Here is a 13,432-nt window from a genome sequence, read left to right as displayed (position 1 = left end):
TTGGTGGCTTCCACTAAAAAGCAACCCGACCCTGAAGTCTCATGTCGTGTCAACGATACTATTACTGTTGCAAAGATCGACACTGGAGCCAAATGCAACGTCATGTCATTATCTGAATTTACACGGATCAGAAATGCCGAACGTATTGTAAACAAAAATAACTATTTGACGACAAGCTTGGGAAGCTACCCATCAAATACAACATCGTCACCGAAGCAAATGTCTTACTTGTGGTTCGGGCACCACACCGCATTCCACATGCTATGCTCAACAGAGTACACAATGAGCTCCAGCGGATGATGTCCCTGGGTGTCATTGCCACGGTTACCGACCGATCCGACTGGGTTTCCACCATAGTGGTTGCAACAAAGAAAATCAAAGCAGAAATCCATATCTGTATCAACCCCAGAGACCTGAACACAGCGATCAAACACCACACTACCCGGTACGCACAGTGGAGGAAGTTGCTGCCCAGCTAGGCAGTGCCTCCATGTTTTCTGTTCTGGATGCCAAAAGTTAGTCCTGGCAGATCCCACATCTGACACCATGTTGAGTTTTTCAAACATACTCACTGATATGACTTTATTTATTCAAAAACTCATATAACACACGACAGCATGTTGCTTCTACTGTATAGCAGCACTGACTGACGTACATGTCGGGTTGCGATATTATATGCGAGAATAGTGTGGTAGTAGGTGGAGCTTATAATACTAAAGCATTACATTGGTTAGTAGGTAAAGTAACCAATCTACAGCGTCTTTTGTTGGGTTATAGTGTATAAAGTTATGAGAGATAGCTAAGGTAGAAATTCAGATCCTTTTTCCCCAGCATTAAAAAAACTCAAATACTAGAGGGCATAGCTTAAGGTAAGAGGGGCAAAGTTTAAAGGAGATGAGGGGGGCAAGCTTTGGACACCGAGGGTGGTGGGTACCTGGAATGCATTGTCGCGGGCGGCGTTTATGTGGTAATAGTGACATTTATGAGACTTTGGGATAGGCACATGGATATGCAGGGAATGGAGGGACGTGGATTATGTGCATGTAGATAAGAGTTAGTCTTGGCATCATGTTCGGCACAGGGTCTGTTCCTCTGCTCTGCTATTCTAGGGCAGCACAGTGGTGCAGCGATAGAATTGCTGGCTTACAGTGCCAGAGACCCGAGTTCGATCCTGACTACGCGTGCTATCTGTACGGAGTTTGTACGTTCTCTCTGTGACCGCGTGGGTTTTCCCCGGGTGCTCCGATTTCTTTCCACAATCCAAAGTTTTCTAGGTTAATTGGCTTAGATAAAGATTGTAAATGGTCCCTTGTGTATAGGATAGCACTGGTGTACAGGGATCGCTGGTCGGTACGGATTCGATGGGCCGAAGGGACGTTTTCTGCGCTGTATTTCTAAACGACACTAAAAATTCTTTCTGTTCTATAGTTCATGATATAGTCGGTTTATATTGTTGTATTGTATTCCAATTAATTTACACTAACATATTTTATTCTCTTTCAGTCTTCAGGCACAAGTGTCACCGTCGACATAGCTGTGATGGGTGAAGCTCATGGACTAATTACAGATCTTTTGGCCGAACCTTCCTTGCCTCCCAACGTCAGTACGTCGCTGAGAGCAGTCAGCAACCTTCTCAGCACCCAACTCACCTTCCAGCCCATCCACAAGCCAAGAATAAACCCCTTGGTCTCCTTCAGCGAGTCCTATGTGTGTTCGGATAGTGAAGAATGCCAAGGAGAGAAGCTTGCCATCCCAAAGGTACAACAAGAAATGGTGGCTTACATCTCCACTCCCCCTCCCCCTTCCCCTTCCCCTTCCCCCCACCTTGTCCCCTTTCATCTACATTCCTTCCTCCGGCTTCACAATTTGTGCTTCTTCTCTCCTTATCTCACACTTTCTTGTCCCTTCATCTCTGACCTTTGTCCTCCCATCTTCCAATGAACCTATCCTCCCCCCTCACCTGTATCCACCCATCACTTGCCAGGATTTGTCCCACACCCACCTCTCTCTTCCAGGTTTCTCGCTCCCCCCCCCCACTACGATCAATTCCGAAGAAGGGTCCCGAACCGAAACGTCACCTATCCATGTTCTCCAGAGATGTTGCCTGCATTGCTGAGTTACTCCAGCACTTTGTATCTTTTTTTATTCTAGCACTGTTTCTCAGTCTGCTTCTGTTTTGGCAATTGCTGCCTCTCCATCCCTCCACAACTTTTCCTCACAACCTCTGCTATCTTTCTTTCATGCTTTTCTTGCCCTCCACACAGTGCGTCAGACACATTGCACTCCGAGGGGAATGCCAACTTATGCCTCCACGTCTGGCAATGAAAGTGAAAGGCCTGGATAGAGTGGATGTGGGGAGGATGTTTCCACTAGTGGGAGAGTCTAGAACCAGAGGTCGTAGCCTCAGAATTAACAGAAGTTCCTTTAGGAAGAAGATGAGGAAGAATTTCTTCAGTCAAAGGGCAGTGAATCTGTGGAATTCTTTACCCAAGTCGATGGGTATTTTTAAGGCACAGATAAATAGATTCCTGATTAGTACGGGTGTCAGGGGTTATGGGGTGAAGACAGGAGAATAGAGAGAAAGATAGATCTGCCATGATTGAATGGCGGAGTAGACTTGATGGGCCGAATGGCCTAATTCTGCTCCTATCACTTATGGACATGACTGGAATTTGCATCCATAGTACTTCCACCCTCAGTAGACTTTTACAACTTGACCTAACTCTAAGGGTCACAGTGGCTAGAGACCCAGGCCGTGTGTGTGGAGTTTGCACGTTCTACCTGTGACTGCGTGGTTTTCCAACGGATGCTGTGGTTTCCTCCCACATCAACAAGACATGCAGGTTTGTGGGTCAATTGGCCCTCTGTAAATTGCCCCTAGTGTGTAGGGATGAGAATGTGGGATAACATAGAACTAGTGTGAACTGGTGATCGGTAGCTGGCATGGACTCTGTGGGCTGAAGGGCATGTTTCCACTATGTATCTCTAAACTAAGCTAAACTGTGGAAATTACCCTTTAATAGATGATGATGATCAAAACAAGGAACTGCAGATGCTGGTTTACAACAAAAAAAAATTTATGCTGGAATAACTCAACGGGTCAGGCAGTAACTCTGGAGAACATGGATAGGTGAAGGGTCAGATTGGGATCCTTGCTTGATGATGGACATCGTCATTTGATCCCTGTTATTTGTTAACTATGCACTAGGTTATATCCTTACCAGGACTGGAGTGATCTGTGGTAAACCTCTGTGCTTTGCATGGGATGTTGGTTTGGCCCCAAAAAAGACACAAAGTGCTGGAAGTCAGCGGGACAGGGAGCATTTCTCAGGGACATATAGAAAACATTTCAGTTCAGGACCCTTTTTCATCTCTGGAGGTCATGGATAGGTAATGTTTCAGGTCGCGGCCCTTCAGATTTCTTCTGTCTGAAGAAGAGACCCAAAATGTCACTTTTCCATGTCATCCGGAGATGATGCCTGACCCACTGAATTACTCCAGCACTTTGTGTTCTACTCAAGATTCCAATATCTGCAATTCCTTTTGTCTCAAAAAGAATTTGCCTTCCTAACTGTGCGCTAGTATGTCTTTTGAAAGTAATTTAAAATCGACCTACAGTATAAGATCTACAGTTCATAAGGAGCAGAATTAGTACATTCGGCCCATCAAGTTTACTCCGCCATTCAATCATGGCTGATCTATTTTTCCCTCTCAACCACATAACCCCTGACACCCTTCCTAATCAAAAATCTGTCAATCTCCGCCTAAAAAATATCCATTGATGGCCTTCTGTGGCAATGAATTCCACAGATTCACTACACTTTAAAGTAACTCCTCCTCATCTCCTTTCTAAAGGTACATCCTTTTATTCCCAGTCTATGGCCTCTGGTCCCACACTCTGCAGTTCCTTGTGTCTACATTCAAGACTCATAGAGTAGTACCACACAGGAACTGGCCCTTCGGCCCACCACATCCATGCTGTCGTTTTTCCCATCTACAGCTGTCCTATTGTGGAATATCCTCTCCACATCTGCTCTATCCAGGCCTTTAACTATTAGGTAATTTCACTATTCCTGATTTCCTAATTATAATCACGTTCTCGCTGAACAAATAGATAAGGATTTCTTTATTATAGCTTTATAATGACAACAGTTGCATTTAATACAATTTGGTTTAATTAATGATGTCGCTTCATAGTAAATTACTTATTTTCCCATGTTTATTTAGTAGTAGATCATTCTATTTGCATTCCTATGGTTCAGCCCAAAAATTTAAATGGCTTTCTTCTATTCTGAATTGTGAGTGTAATTGTTATTGTTCTACACCAATAGAGATATTCTCTGGAGTGATCTACTTTGACATTATCAGCCAACTGAAACGGGCTTTCTTTGAGCAATTAGTCTGATTGCAAACCACTGAATTTTCCACCGGTTAGGAAAGGTTAGGATGGGTCTGATGCAGGGAAATGGGATTAGCTCGACAAGGCAGCTTGTTTGACGTGAATATAGAACCTGGACCTCTTAGGTACATTGGGCAGTACAGTGGCACAGCGATAGAGTTTCTGCTTTATAGTACCAGAGACCCGGGTACGTTCCTGACCTCGGGTGCTGCTGAATCTCTCTGTGACCGCGTGGGGTTTCTCCAAGTACTCCGGTTTCCTCCCACACTCCAAAGACGTACAAGTTTGTAGGTTAGTTGGCTTCAGGTAAAATTGTAAATTTCCCCTAGTGTGTAGGATAGTGTACAGGTGAGATCGCTGGTCGGCACGAACCTGGTGGGCCAAAGGGTCTGTTTCCGTGCTTTATCTCTAAAGTATAAAGTCTTAAAAAAGTACAACTTGAATATAAGTTATGTGTAGGAAAGAACTGCAGATGCTGGTTTGTAGGTTAATTGGCTTCTGTAAATTGTCCCTCATGTGTTGGATAGAACTAGTGTATGGATGAAGGACAAAGAAGAAAGGACAAAAAGTTAGGTCAAAAGCTAGAAATCGTCATCTGAATGTCCTGACCCATAATGTCACCTATCCATGTTCTCCAGAGGCACTGCCTGACCCCATGGAGTTACTCCAGCACTTTGTGTCTTTGCTTAAACCAGCATCTGCAGTTCCTTGTGTCTACATTCAAGACTCATTCAGACTCATAGAGTAGTACAGATGGGACGACAGATGGCACAATGGGCTAAGTGTTCGGCTGGCAACCGGAAGGTAGCCGGTTCGAATCCCGCTTGGAGTGCATACTGTCGTTGTGTCCTTGGGCAAGACACTTCACCCACCTTTGCCTGTGTGTGAATGTGTGTGAGTGATTGGTGGTGGTCGGAGGGGCCGTAGGCGCAGATTGGCAGCCACGCTTCCGTCAGTCTGCCCCAGGGCAGCTGTGGCTACAGAAGTAGCTTACCACCACCGAGTGTGACTGAGGAGTGAATGAATAATGCGATGTGAAAGCGCCTTGAGTATTAGAAAGGCGCTATATAAATCCCATCCATTATTATTATTATTATTACCACACAGGAACTGGCCCTTCGGCCCACCACATCCATGCTGTCGTTTTTCCCATCTACAGCTATCCTATATTGGCTCCATATCCTCCTACCATTCCTCTCCCCTTGAATCAGTAAAGTGCTTTAGACTTTTGAGATACAGCACGGAAACAGGCCCCTCGACCCACTAAGTCCACGCCGACGAGCGATCACCCCATACCCTAGTTCTATCCTTCAAATTAGGGACAATTTTACTGAAGCCAATTAACCTACTAACCTGTACGTCTTTGGAGTGTGGGAGGAAATCCGAAGATCTTGCAGAAAACCCACACGGTCACGGGGAGAACATACAAACTCCGTAGAGACAGCAACCATCGTCAGAATCGAACCCGGGTCTCTGGCGCTGTGAGGCAGCAACTCTACCGCTGCGCCACCGTGCATTCCCGTTCATTCTCAACCATGTTTGCTGATTATTGAACCTGGATCTCTTAAGCACAGTAACACCACTTTATTCCCTCCAGCGACTGAGGAGGAGCTTGCCGCCAGGCCTCCTGAGACGGATCTCATCCACATGGACAACCACAACATCTGCCACTGGTCTACCCACTGTGGAGCCGGGCCCCGTCAGGAGGGACCGCAGTCTGAGCATCAAAGCCACTCACGAGGCTCCTGCAGGCAGGTAGGCACCATCTTCAAGCTTGTCCACTGTCAGCAGTCAGTTACAATTAGCTTTGACATGGGAAAGTTAAGCATGAAATAGTTCGCAGAACCAGAGATAAAAATCTGAGCTGCCGCCTCTGCCTCTCACACTGTTCGTGATATATAAATATATACATATATGTGTGTGTTTTCATGTGCGTGTGTGTGTGGCCGTGTGTGTTTCTGATAATACCTATATATATATAGACACACATCCATATATATATATATATATATATATATATATATATATATATATATATATATATGGGTTTCCAGGTTTGCAGATGACACCAAGATTGTTGGGGTTGTGGATTGTGAGGAAGGCTGTTGTATGGGGTGATGGCTGGTTGGAGTCTACTCAATGGGCTGAAGGGCCTGTTTCCGCACAGTATCTCTCGAGTCTAAAATCGTAAAAAATATATAAGTTTACTCCACAAATATATAAGTTTACTCTTTGCTTAAAATGTAGAAACAAGGAACTGCAGATGCTGGTTTACAAAAAATGTGCTGGAGCTACTCTGCAGGTCAGGCAGCATCTGTGGAGAAGATGTTTCGGGTCGGGTCCATCCCAAAGCTGCCCGATTTTTTTGTGGAACAGCAACTCTTTTAGAATCTATACTCTGCATTGATCGTGAAAGTGACAACACAAATCGAAGTCATATGGGTGTAGGCCCCTTCGGCCCACCATGTTGACTTTTGTCCAACCATCTCCTTATCAAAACCTCCCTCACTATGTTCACCTATTGCCTACTTTGTCCTGCCCCTCCTCTCGTCTAGCTTTCTCCCCCCCCCCCCCCCCCCCCCCTCCCCCCCCACCCTCCTCTCCCCACAATCAGTCTAAAGGGGCTGTCCCACTTGGGCGACCTCATTGGTGAGTTTAAAAGAGTTTGAAAAAATGATGTGTTGAAGACCTCCTTCGACTATGTAGAAGACCTCCTTCGACTATGTTGAAGACTGGGTTTGACTAGCTACAACTAACTTCGGGAAAATTGGCAGACTTGCAGAGATCGTGAATTAGGTCGTGAAAGTGGGACAGGCCCTTTAATTGTCGTGTGTACTGACAACGGAACAATGAATTCTTACTTGTGGCAGCATAACAGACCGTAAACTCACAGATAGTATGAAAGTTAAAACAAAAACTCAATAAATTAATTAGTGCAAAACTGGCCAAACTTCGTTCTGCCCCCATCTTTTCCAGCTTTCTCCTGCCTTCTACAATCAGTCTGAAGAAGGGTCGCGACACAAAACATCACTCGTCCATTCCCTCCACAGATGCTGCCTGACCCACTGAGTTACTCCAGCATTTGTGTCTTTTTTTTTTGCAATCATCATCTGCATTTCCTGTGTCTACAAGCCATTGTCCATAGGTTAGTGGTGTTTGTAGTGTTCAAGAGCCTCATGCTTGTGGGAAGAAGCTGTTCCTTGAACCTGGAGGTCACGGTTTTCAGACTCCTATACCTTCTTCCTGATGGTAGGAGTGAAATGAATATGCGGCCAGGGTGGTGTGGATCTCTGATGATACTGGCTGCCTTTTGATGCAGCACCTCTAATAGATATTTGAAAGTGTTGAGGTCATATCTTCAACCCTCTTGCTTCAACCCTGCTGCTAATAATGCCCAACCAAGGTAATACTTCCCCACCAAATCCACCAAGGAGAGAAGTCCGGATACAATGAAATGCACTGCTGTTTAACAAACAAAAAGACACAGAGTGCTGCTTCTAGGTTATCCCTACTCTGGCTATGTAAGCCTTTGAAGAAGGTTACTTATGAATTCCCCTATAAGTAGTCAATGCACCTTATATGCACATTTTTATTGTAAAGTAAAACTGGAACACAATCAAATTAGAGAAGTTGACTATAGCAAGTTATAAAATGAATGAATGAATATGTTTATTGACCAAGTATGTACACATACAAGGAATTTGCCTTGGTGCTCCGCTCACAAGTAACAACCCGACATACAGTAACAATTAAGAATGACTCATGAAACATTAAACATTAATATAGTAAAACAATACAGTTTAGACATGCGAATGAAATAAAATTATATGGAGGTTAAGATCCTATATAAAGTGAATTATACAGTATGGAAACAGGCCCCTTTGGCCCAATTTGTCCATGTTGACCAAGAAGTCCCATCTAAGCTTGACCAATATTCCCACATTTGGTCTATATCCCTCCAAACCTTTTTCCATGTTCCCGTCCAAGTGTCCTTTGAATGCTGTTACTATACCTGCCTCAGCTACCCCCTCTGGCAGCTCTTTCCAAATTACCCACCACCCTCTCAGTGAAAAGGTTGCCCTTAGGTTCCTATTAAATCTTTCCCCCCTCACCTTAAACCTGTGTTCTATGGTTTCTGATTCCCCTATTCTGAGCAAAAGATTGTGTACATTCACTTTATCTATTTCCCTCGTGATACAGCTCAATAAGATCACCCTATGGATAATATAGAACTAATGTGAAGGGGTTGATTGATGTTCGGATTGGACTCGGTAGGTTGAAGGGGCTGTTTCCATGATGTATCTTGCAATTATTCAGCCAAACACCCTTCAGCCTCCAGCGCTCCAAGGAATAAAGCCCTAGCCTGCCCAACGTCTCTCTATAATGAAGGCCATCGAGTCCAGGCAGCATCCTTGTAAATGGCAAATAAATCGACTTTTCTGATACTCGTGTAGGCTTTGGTCATTGCAGATGAGGGAACAAAGGGCACATACTACATAGTTTTATTAATAATGATTGGATCAAGCTGGAAAGGGTGCAGAGAAGATATGCGAGGATGCTGCCAGGACTTGAAGGCCTGAGCAGGCTGGGACTCAATTCCTTGGAGCACAGGAGGATGAAGGGTGATCTTACAGAGGTGTACAAAATCATGAGAGGAATAGATTGGGTAAATGCACATTATTTTACCCATGGTAGGAGAATTTGAGGTGAGGGGGGGGAAAGATTTAACAGGAACCTAAGGAGTAACTTTGTTACAAAGGGTGGTGAGTGTATGAAACAAGCTGCTGGAGTAGGTAGTTGAGGCAGGTACTATCACAACATTGAAGAAACATTTGGAAAGGATAGGTTTGGAGGGATATAGACAAAATGCAGGCAGGTGGGACTAATGTGGACGGGGCATGTTTGCCAGTGTGGGCAAGTTGGGCCGAAGGGCCTGTTTCCCCCACTGTATGATTCTAATTAGAATAAATCAAACGGCTCCAGTTTCTAGCCTTTCAATTTCAACGAAAGCCCCAGATTGAAACAGCCAAGTTTTGCACATCTCGACATGCAGAACTCTTCCTGGAAAATAATGCCAGGTCTGATTTTAGTGGAAAATCTTGAAAATCACTGCAATAAATAATTTGTAGAAAAGAGCGTGAGTAATGTGGATTTGGACTTGTTATTACCTAATGCCCACTCAAGGTAATGCTTACACCCAAATCCTACCAAGGAGAGAAGCACGGATACAAGGAACTGCAGATGTTGAATTACAAAAAAAAGAGAGTGCTGGAGGAACTCTGCGGACTAGGCACAATCTCTGGAGATCAAAAGAGCTAGATATAAAAATGCTCAGAGTCTGCTTAAAGTATTGAGGTTAGAGATACAACATGGAAACAGGTCCTTTGGCCCATCGAGTCCACACAGACTATCGATCACCCATTCACACTAGTTCTATATTATCCCACTTTCCCATCCACTCCCTTCACACTTGGGGCAATCTACAGAGGGCCAATTAACCTACATTCCCACGCGTCTTGGTGATGTGGGAGAAAAGCGGAGCACCCGGGGTAAACCCACACAGGTCACAGGGCAGATGTGCAAACTCCACACAGACAGCATTAGAAGTCAGGTTGGAACCTGGCTTGTGTGATCTGTGGGGAGAGGCTCCACTAGCTACGCCACAGAGAGAACGTGCAAACTCCACATAGACAGCACCTGCGGTTAGGATTGAACCCAGGTCTCTGGTGTTGTGAGGCAGCATCCCTACCAGCTGTGCCAATGTGTCCAAATTTAAGGTTAATATTTTACATCTTTGATTAACCCTTTATGGACTTCACTTCTCACGTCTTCTGTGCATTTAGTTGTGCTATTAGTATATAATAACTATATTCTATCGCACTTTTAATAAAATGTTAGTCATGGTGATAGGCTGCAAAGATTACAAGCACAAACTGGGAACATTGGCTACTATTGAAAACACTTAGTGGAATGCTGCCTGGATTACAGGACTTCTGCTACAGGGAGAGGTTGAATAGACTTGGGTACACACAATTGCTGGGGAAACTCAGCGGGTGCAGCAGCATCTATGGAGCGAAGGAAATAGGCGACGTTTCGGGCCAAAACCCTTCTTCAGACTTGGATTGTTTTCTCTGGGACATTGGAAGTTGAGAAGAGACTTGAAAGAAGTATACCAAAATGATGAGAGGCATCGATAGGGCTCGTTATGTCCTTTTTTGCTGGATGGAAATATCCAACACTAGGGGGCATAGCTGTAAGGTGAGAGGGGGGAAGTTTAAAGGAGATGTGCGGAGCATGCTTTTTACACAGAGTCGGTGGTTGGTGCCCGGGGGGGGGGGGGGGGAGGGGGGGGAGGCATTGCCAGGGGTGGTGGTGGAGGCAGATACAATAGTGATGTTGAAGAGGCTTTGCTTTATGAACATAGAGGGATATGGATCATGCACAGACAGATGAGATCAGTTTAACTTGACATCGTATTCGGCCCGGACATTGTGGGCTGAAGTTCCTGTACAGCACGTTCTTGTGCTGTGCTGTTCAATGTTATATGTCCATGAATATTGTCAAGTCACAAATGGGTTTAGATTTTCCATAATAGCAATACCAATTTGAACCATGAACGTTTGAAGAGATTACTCAGTGCTCGATACGTTTGCCAATTCTTTGTCTCAGTGATCCAAAACTTATTTGTTGTCACATTGTAGATCAGTATCTGATTTATGGGGTCTTTGTATCTTTTCGCCTCCCATTCCACTATCTTTAGAGCAACTTCCTCCCACTGTCACTATTTTGACCAAGTTATTAATTCTCCCAGGATTTCTCAAATCCTCTTTGGCTTAATGTCAACTGCTGCCTATTGTGTCCCTGTAAACATCTATAGATGTTTTCTCAGTGCTTACAGTTTAGAGATACAGTATGGAAACGGGCCATCTGTACAGGCCAACCATCGATCACTGGTTCTATATTATCCCACTTTCTCATCCACTCCCTCGGGGACAATTTACGGAGGGGAATTAACCTACAGACCCGCACGTCTTTGAGGTACAGGAGGAAACCAGAGAACCAGGAAGAAAACTAGTGTGAATTAATTAGGAAGGTACATTGGCGCAGCTGGTAGAGCTGTCACCTCACAGCGCCAGAGACCAGGGCTCGATCCTGATCTCCAGTACTACTTGTATAGAGTTTGTATGCTCTTCCGGTGACCATACGGGTTTCCTCCAGGTGCTCCGGCTTCCTCCCACATCCGAAAGAGGCGTGTGAGTTTGTAGGTTAATTGGCCCTCTGTAAATCTCCCCTGGTGTGTAGGGAGTGGATGCAAAAATGGGATAATGTGGAACGAGTGCAAACGGGTGATCAATGGTCGGCGTGGGCCGAAGGGCCTATTGCCATGCTGTGTCTCCATACTTAATACCAATAACGATACCAATTACAAGACAGTAAAAAGGAGAAAAGACTGCGCAGAAAAGTAAGACATTAGTGAAAAGCACAATTCAGTAAAAAACTTTTGAGATTTGTGGTGTCAGTTAAATGGAATGAATGGTTGTGGCCACAGTGGTTATAATCTCTGTGTCTCTCAGTTCCTTTAGCACAGAGCCTTACAACTGCTCTCCTTCAGTCCTGTTGACTATTGCTAAAAGTCGATCGTTCTCAGCCTCCCATACGATTGTCAACGCCAACCACATGAATGGCAAACGACAAATTCGACAAGGTGAGCAAATGTGTTTTGATTTTTGACTTTTCTGTGCCGACAGGTTTTTTTGAAAATTAATTAAAAATAAAAATTAATCTTTGGATCTTAACTGTCACAGAGGCGGATAGTGCCCTGAACACACTGCAGGTCAGGCAGCATCTATGGGGAGTGAAATAGCGTTGGAGTTTCAGGTCAAATGCCCTTCATCAGAACCCTTCAACTTAGTGGTGCAACGGTAGAGTTGCTGCCTCACAGCACCAGAGACCCGGGTTCGATCCTGACTATGGGTGTTGTCCGTGTGTGTGGAGTTTGCACGTTCTCCCTACGACCACATGGTTTTCCTCCAGGTGCTCTGGTTTCCTCCCACATCCCAAAGACGTGTGGGTTTGTAGGTTAATTGGTCCTCTATAAAATTGCCCCTAGTTTACAGGGAGTGGATGAGCAAGTGGGATAATGCTGAACTAGCATGAACTGGTGATTCGGTGGGCCAAATGGCCTGTTATCTTGCTGTATCCGGTGTAAATTAAACTAAATTTCAGATTGTGGATGATCAGCCATGATCACAGTGAATGGCAGTGCAGGCTCGAAGGGCTGAATGGCCTACTCCTGCACCTACTGTCTATTGTCTATTTCCAGCACCAGTTTTCTTGCGAACGTGTGATCGATGGTGACATGGAATCGATGGGCTGAAAGGCCTGTTTCCATCATGTTCATTAATTTTCATTTACTCTTAACATGCATGGTCTATTATTAAAAATGATCTGTTACATTAATAATTTGGGGGTCTCCTTTTGTTTTGTTAATTTATTGGTCAAGTCCAAGAATGGAATTGTTAACGAGGTTGTTCTTTTGCCAGGTTACTCTTCGAATATCACACCTCTCACCTCCCCGTCCCACTCGCCGATCCAGGGGACCCCGACTGGAAGCCCCACTTCCAAAACCTCCGCAGTTGAATTCCCGGACACCGCGGATATAATGACCAAACCAGGGCGGAACCCACACAAGCCGTTGACCTACACTCAGAGTGCGCCAGATGTAGCAGGGCAGTTCAGGGGCACCTGTGTCGTCTGCAGTAGGTAAGCACTTGTCTTTTCTCCGCTCTCCTCTGCACTGCCTACACTTATATCTGTCACCACCTTGGAAGACTGGAAGACAGGCTAGGACTTCCCAAAGCCAAAGACATGAGTTTGTACATTGTAATTAGTTTTGTTTACTTTAGAGATACTGCGAGCAAAACAGGCCCTTCGGCCCACTGAGTCTGCGCCGTCCAGCGATCCCCGCACACAAATACTATCCTACACACACGAGGGACAAGTTGTAATTTTACCAAGCCAATTAGCTTACAA

The 13,432-nt window shown here is 44.8% G+C and overlaps 1 protein-coding gene across 6 annotated transcripts in view; it reads left to right on the top strand.

Annotated features, from left to right (window-relative positions):
- pde3a (phosphodiesterase 3A) overlaps positions 1-13,432 on the top strand; it is a 340,829-nt gene that overhangs the window by 280,767 nt on the left and 46,630 nt on the right. For all 6 annotated transcript variants that reach the window (XM_033039491.1, XM_033039489.1, XM_033039493.1 and 3 more), the window contains 4 exons: positions 1,504-1,758; positions 5,997-6,154; positions 11,974-12,104; positions 12,943-13,162. In XM_033039491.1, the coding sequence (XP_032895382.1) occupies positions 1,504-1,758; positions 5,997-6,154; positions 11,974-12,104; positions 12,943-13,162 (764 nt within the window). The remainder of the gene's footprint in view (positions 1-1,503; positions 1,759-5,996; positions 6,155-11,973; positions 12,105-12,942; positions 13,163-13,432) is intronic.

Source organism: Amblyraja radiata, chromosome 21 (genome assembly GCF_010909765.2).
Source record: "Amblyraja radiata isolate CabotCenter1 chromosome 21, sAmbRad1.1.pri, whole genome shotgun sequence".
In the NCBI taxonomy this organism is placed as follows: Eukaryota; Metazoa; Chordata; class Chondrichthyes; order Rajiformes; family Rajidae; genus Amblyraja; species Amblyraja radiata.
Note: the sequence above shows the minus strand (reverse complement) of the source record. Positions and strands in the feature narration are given on the sequence as shown.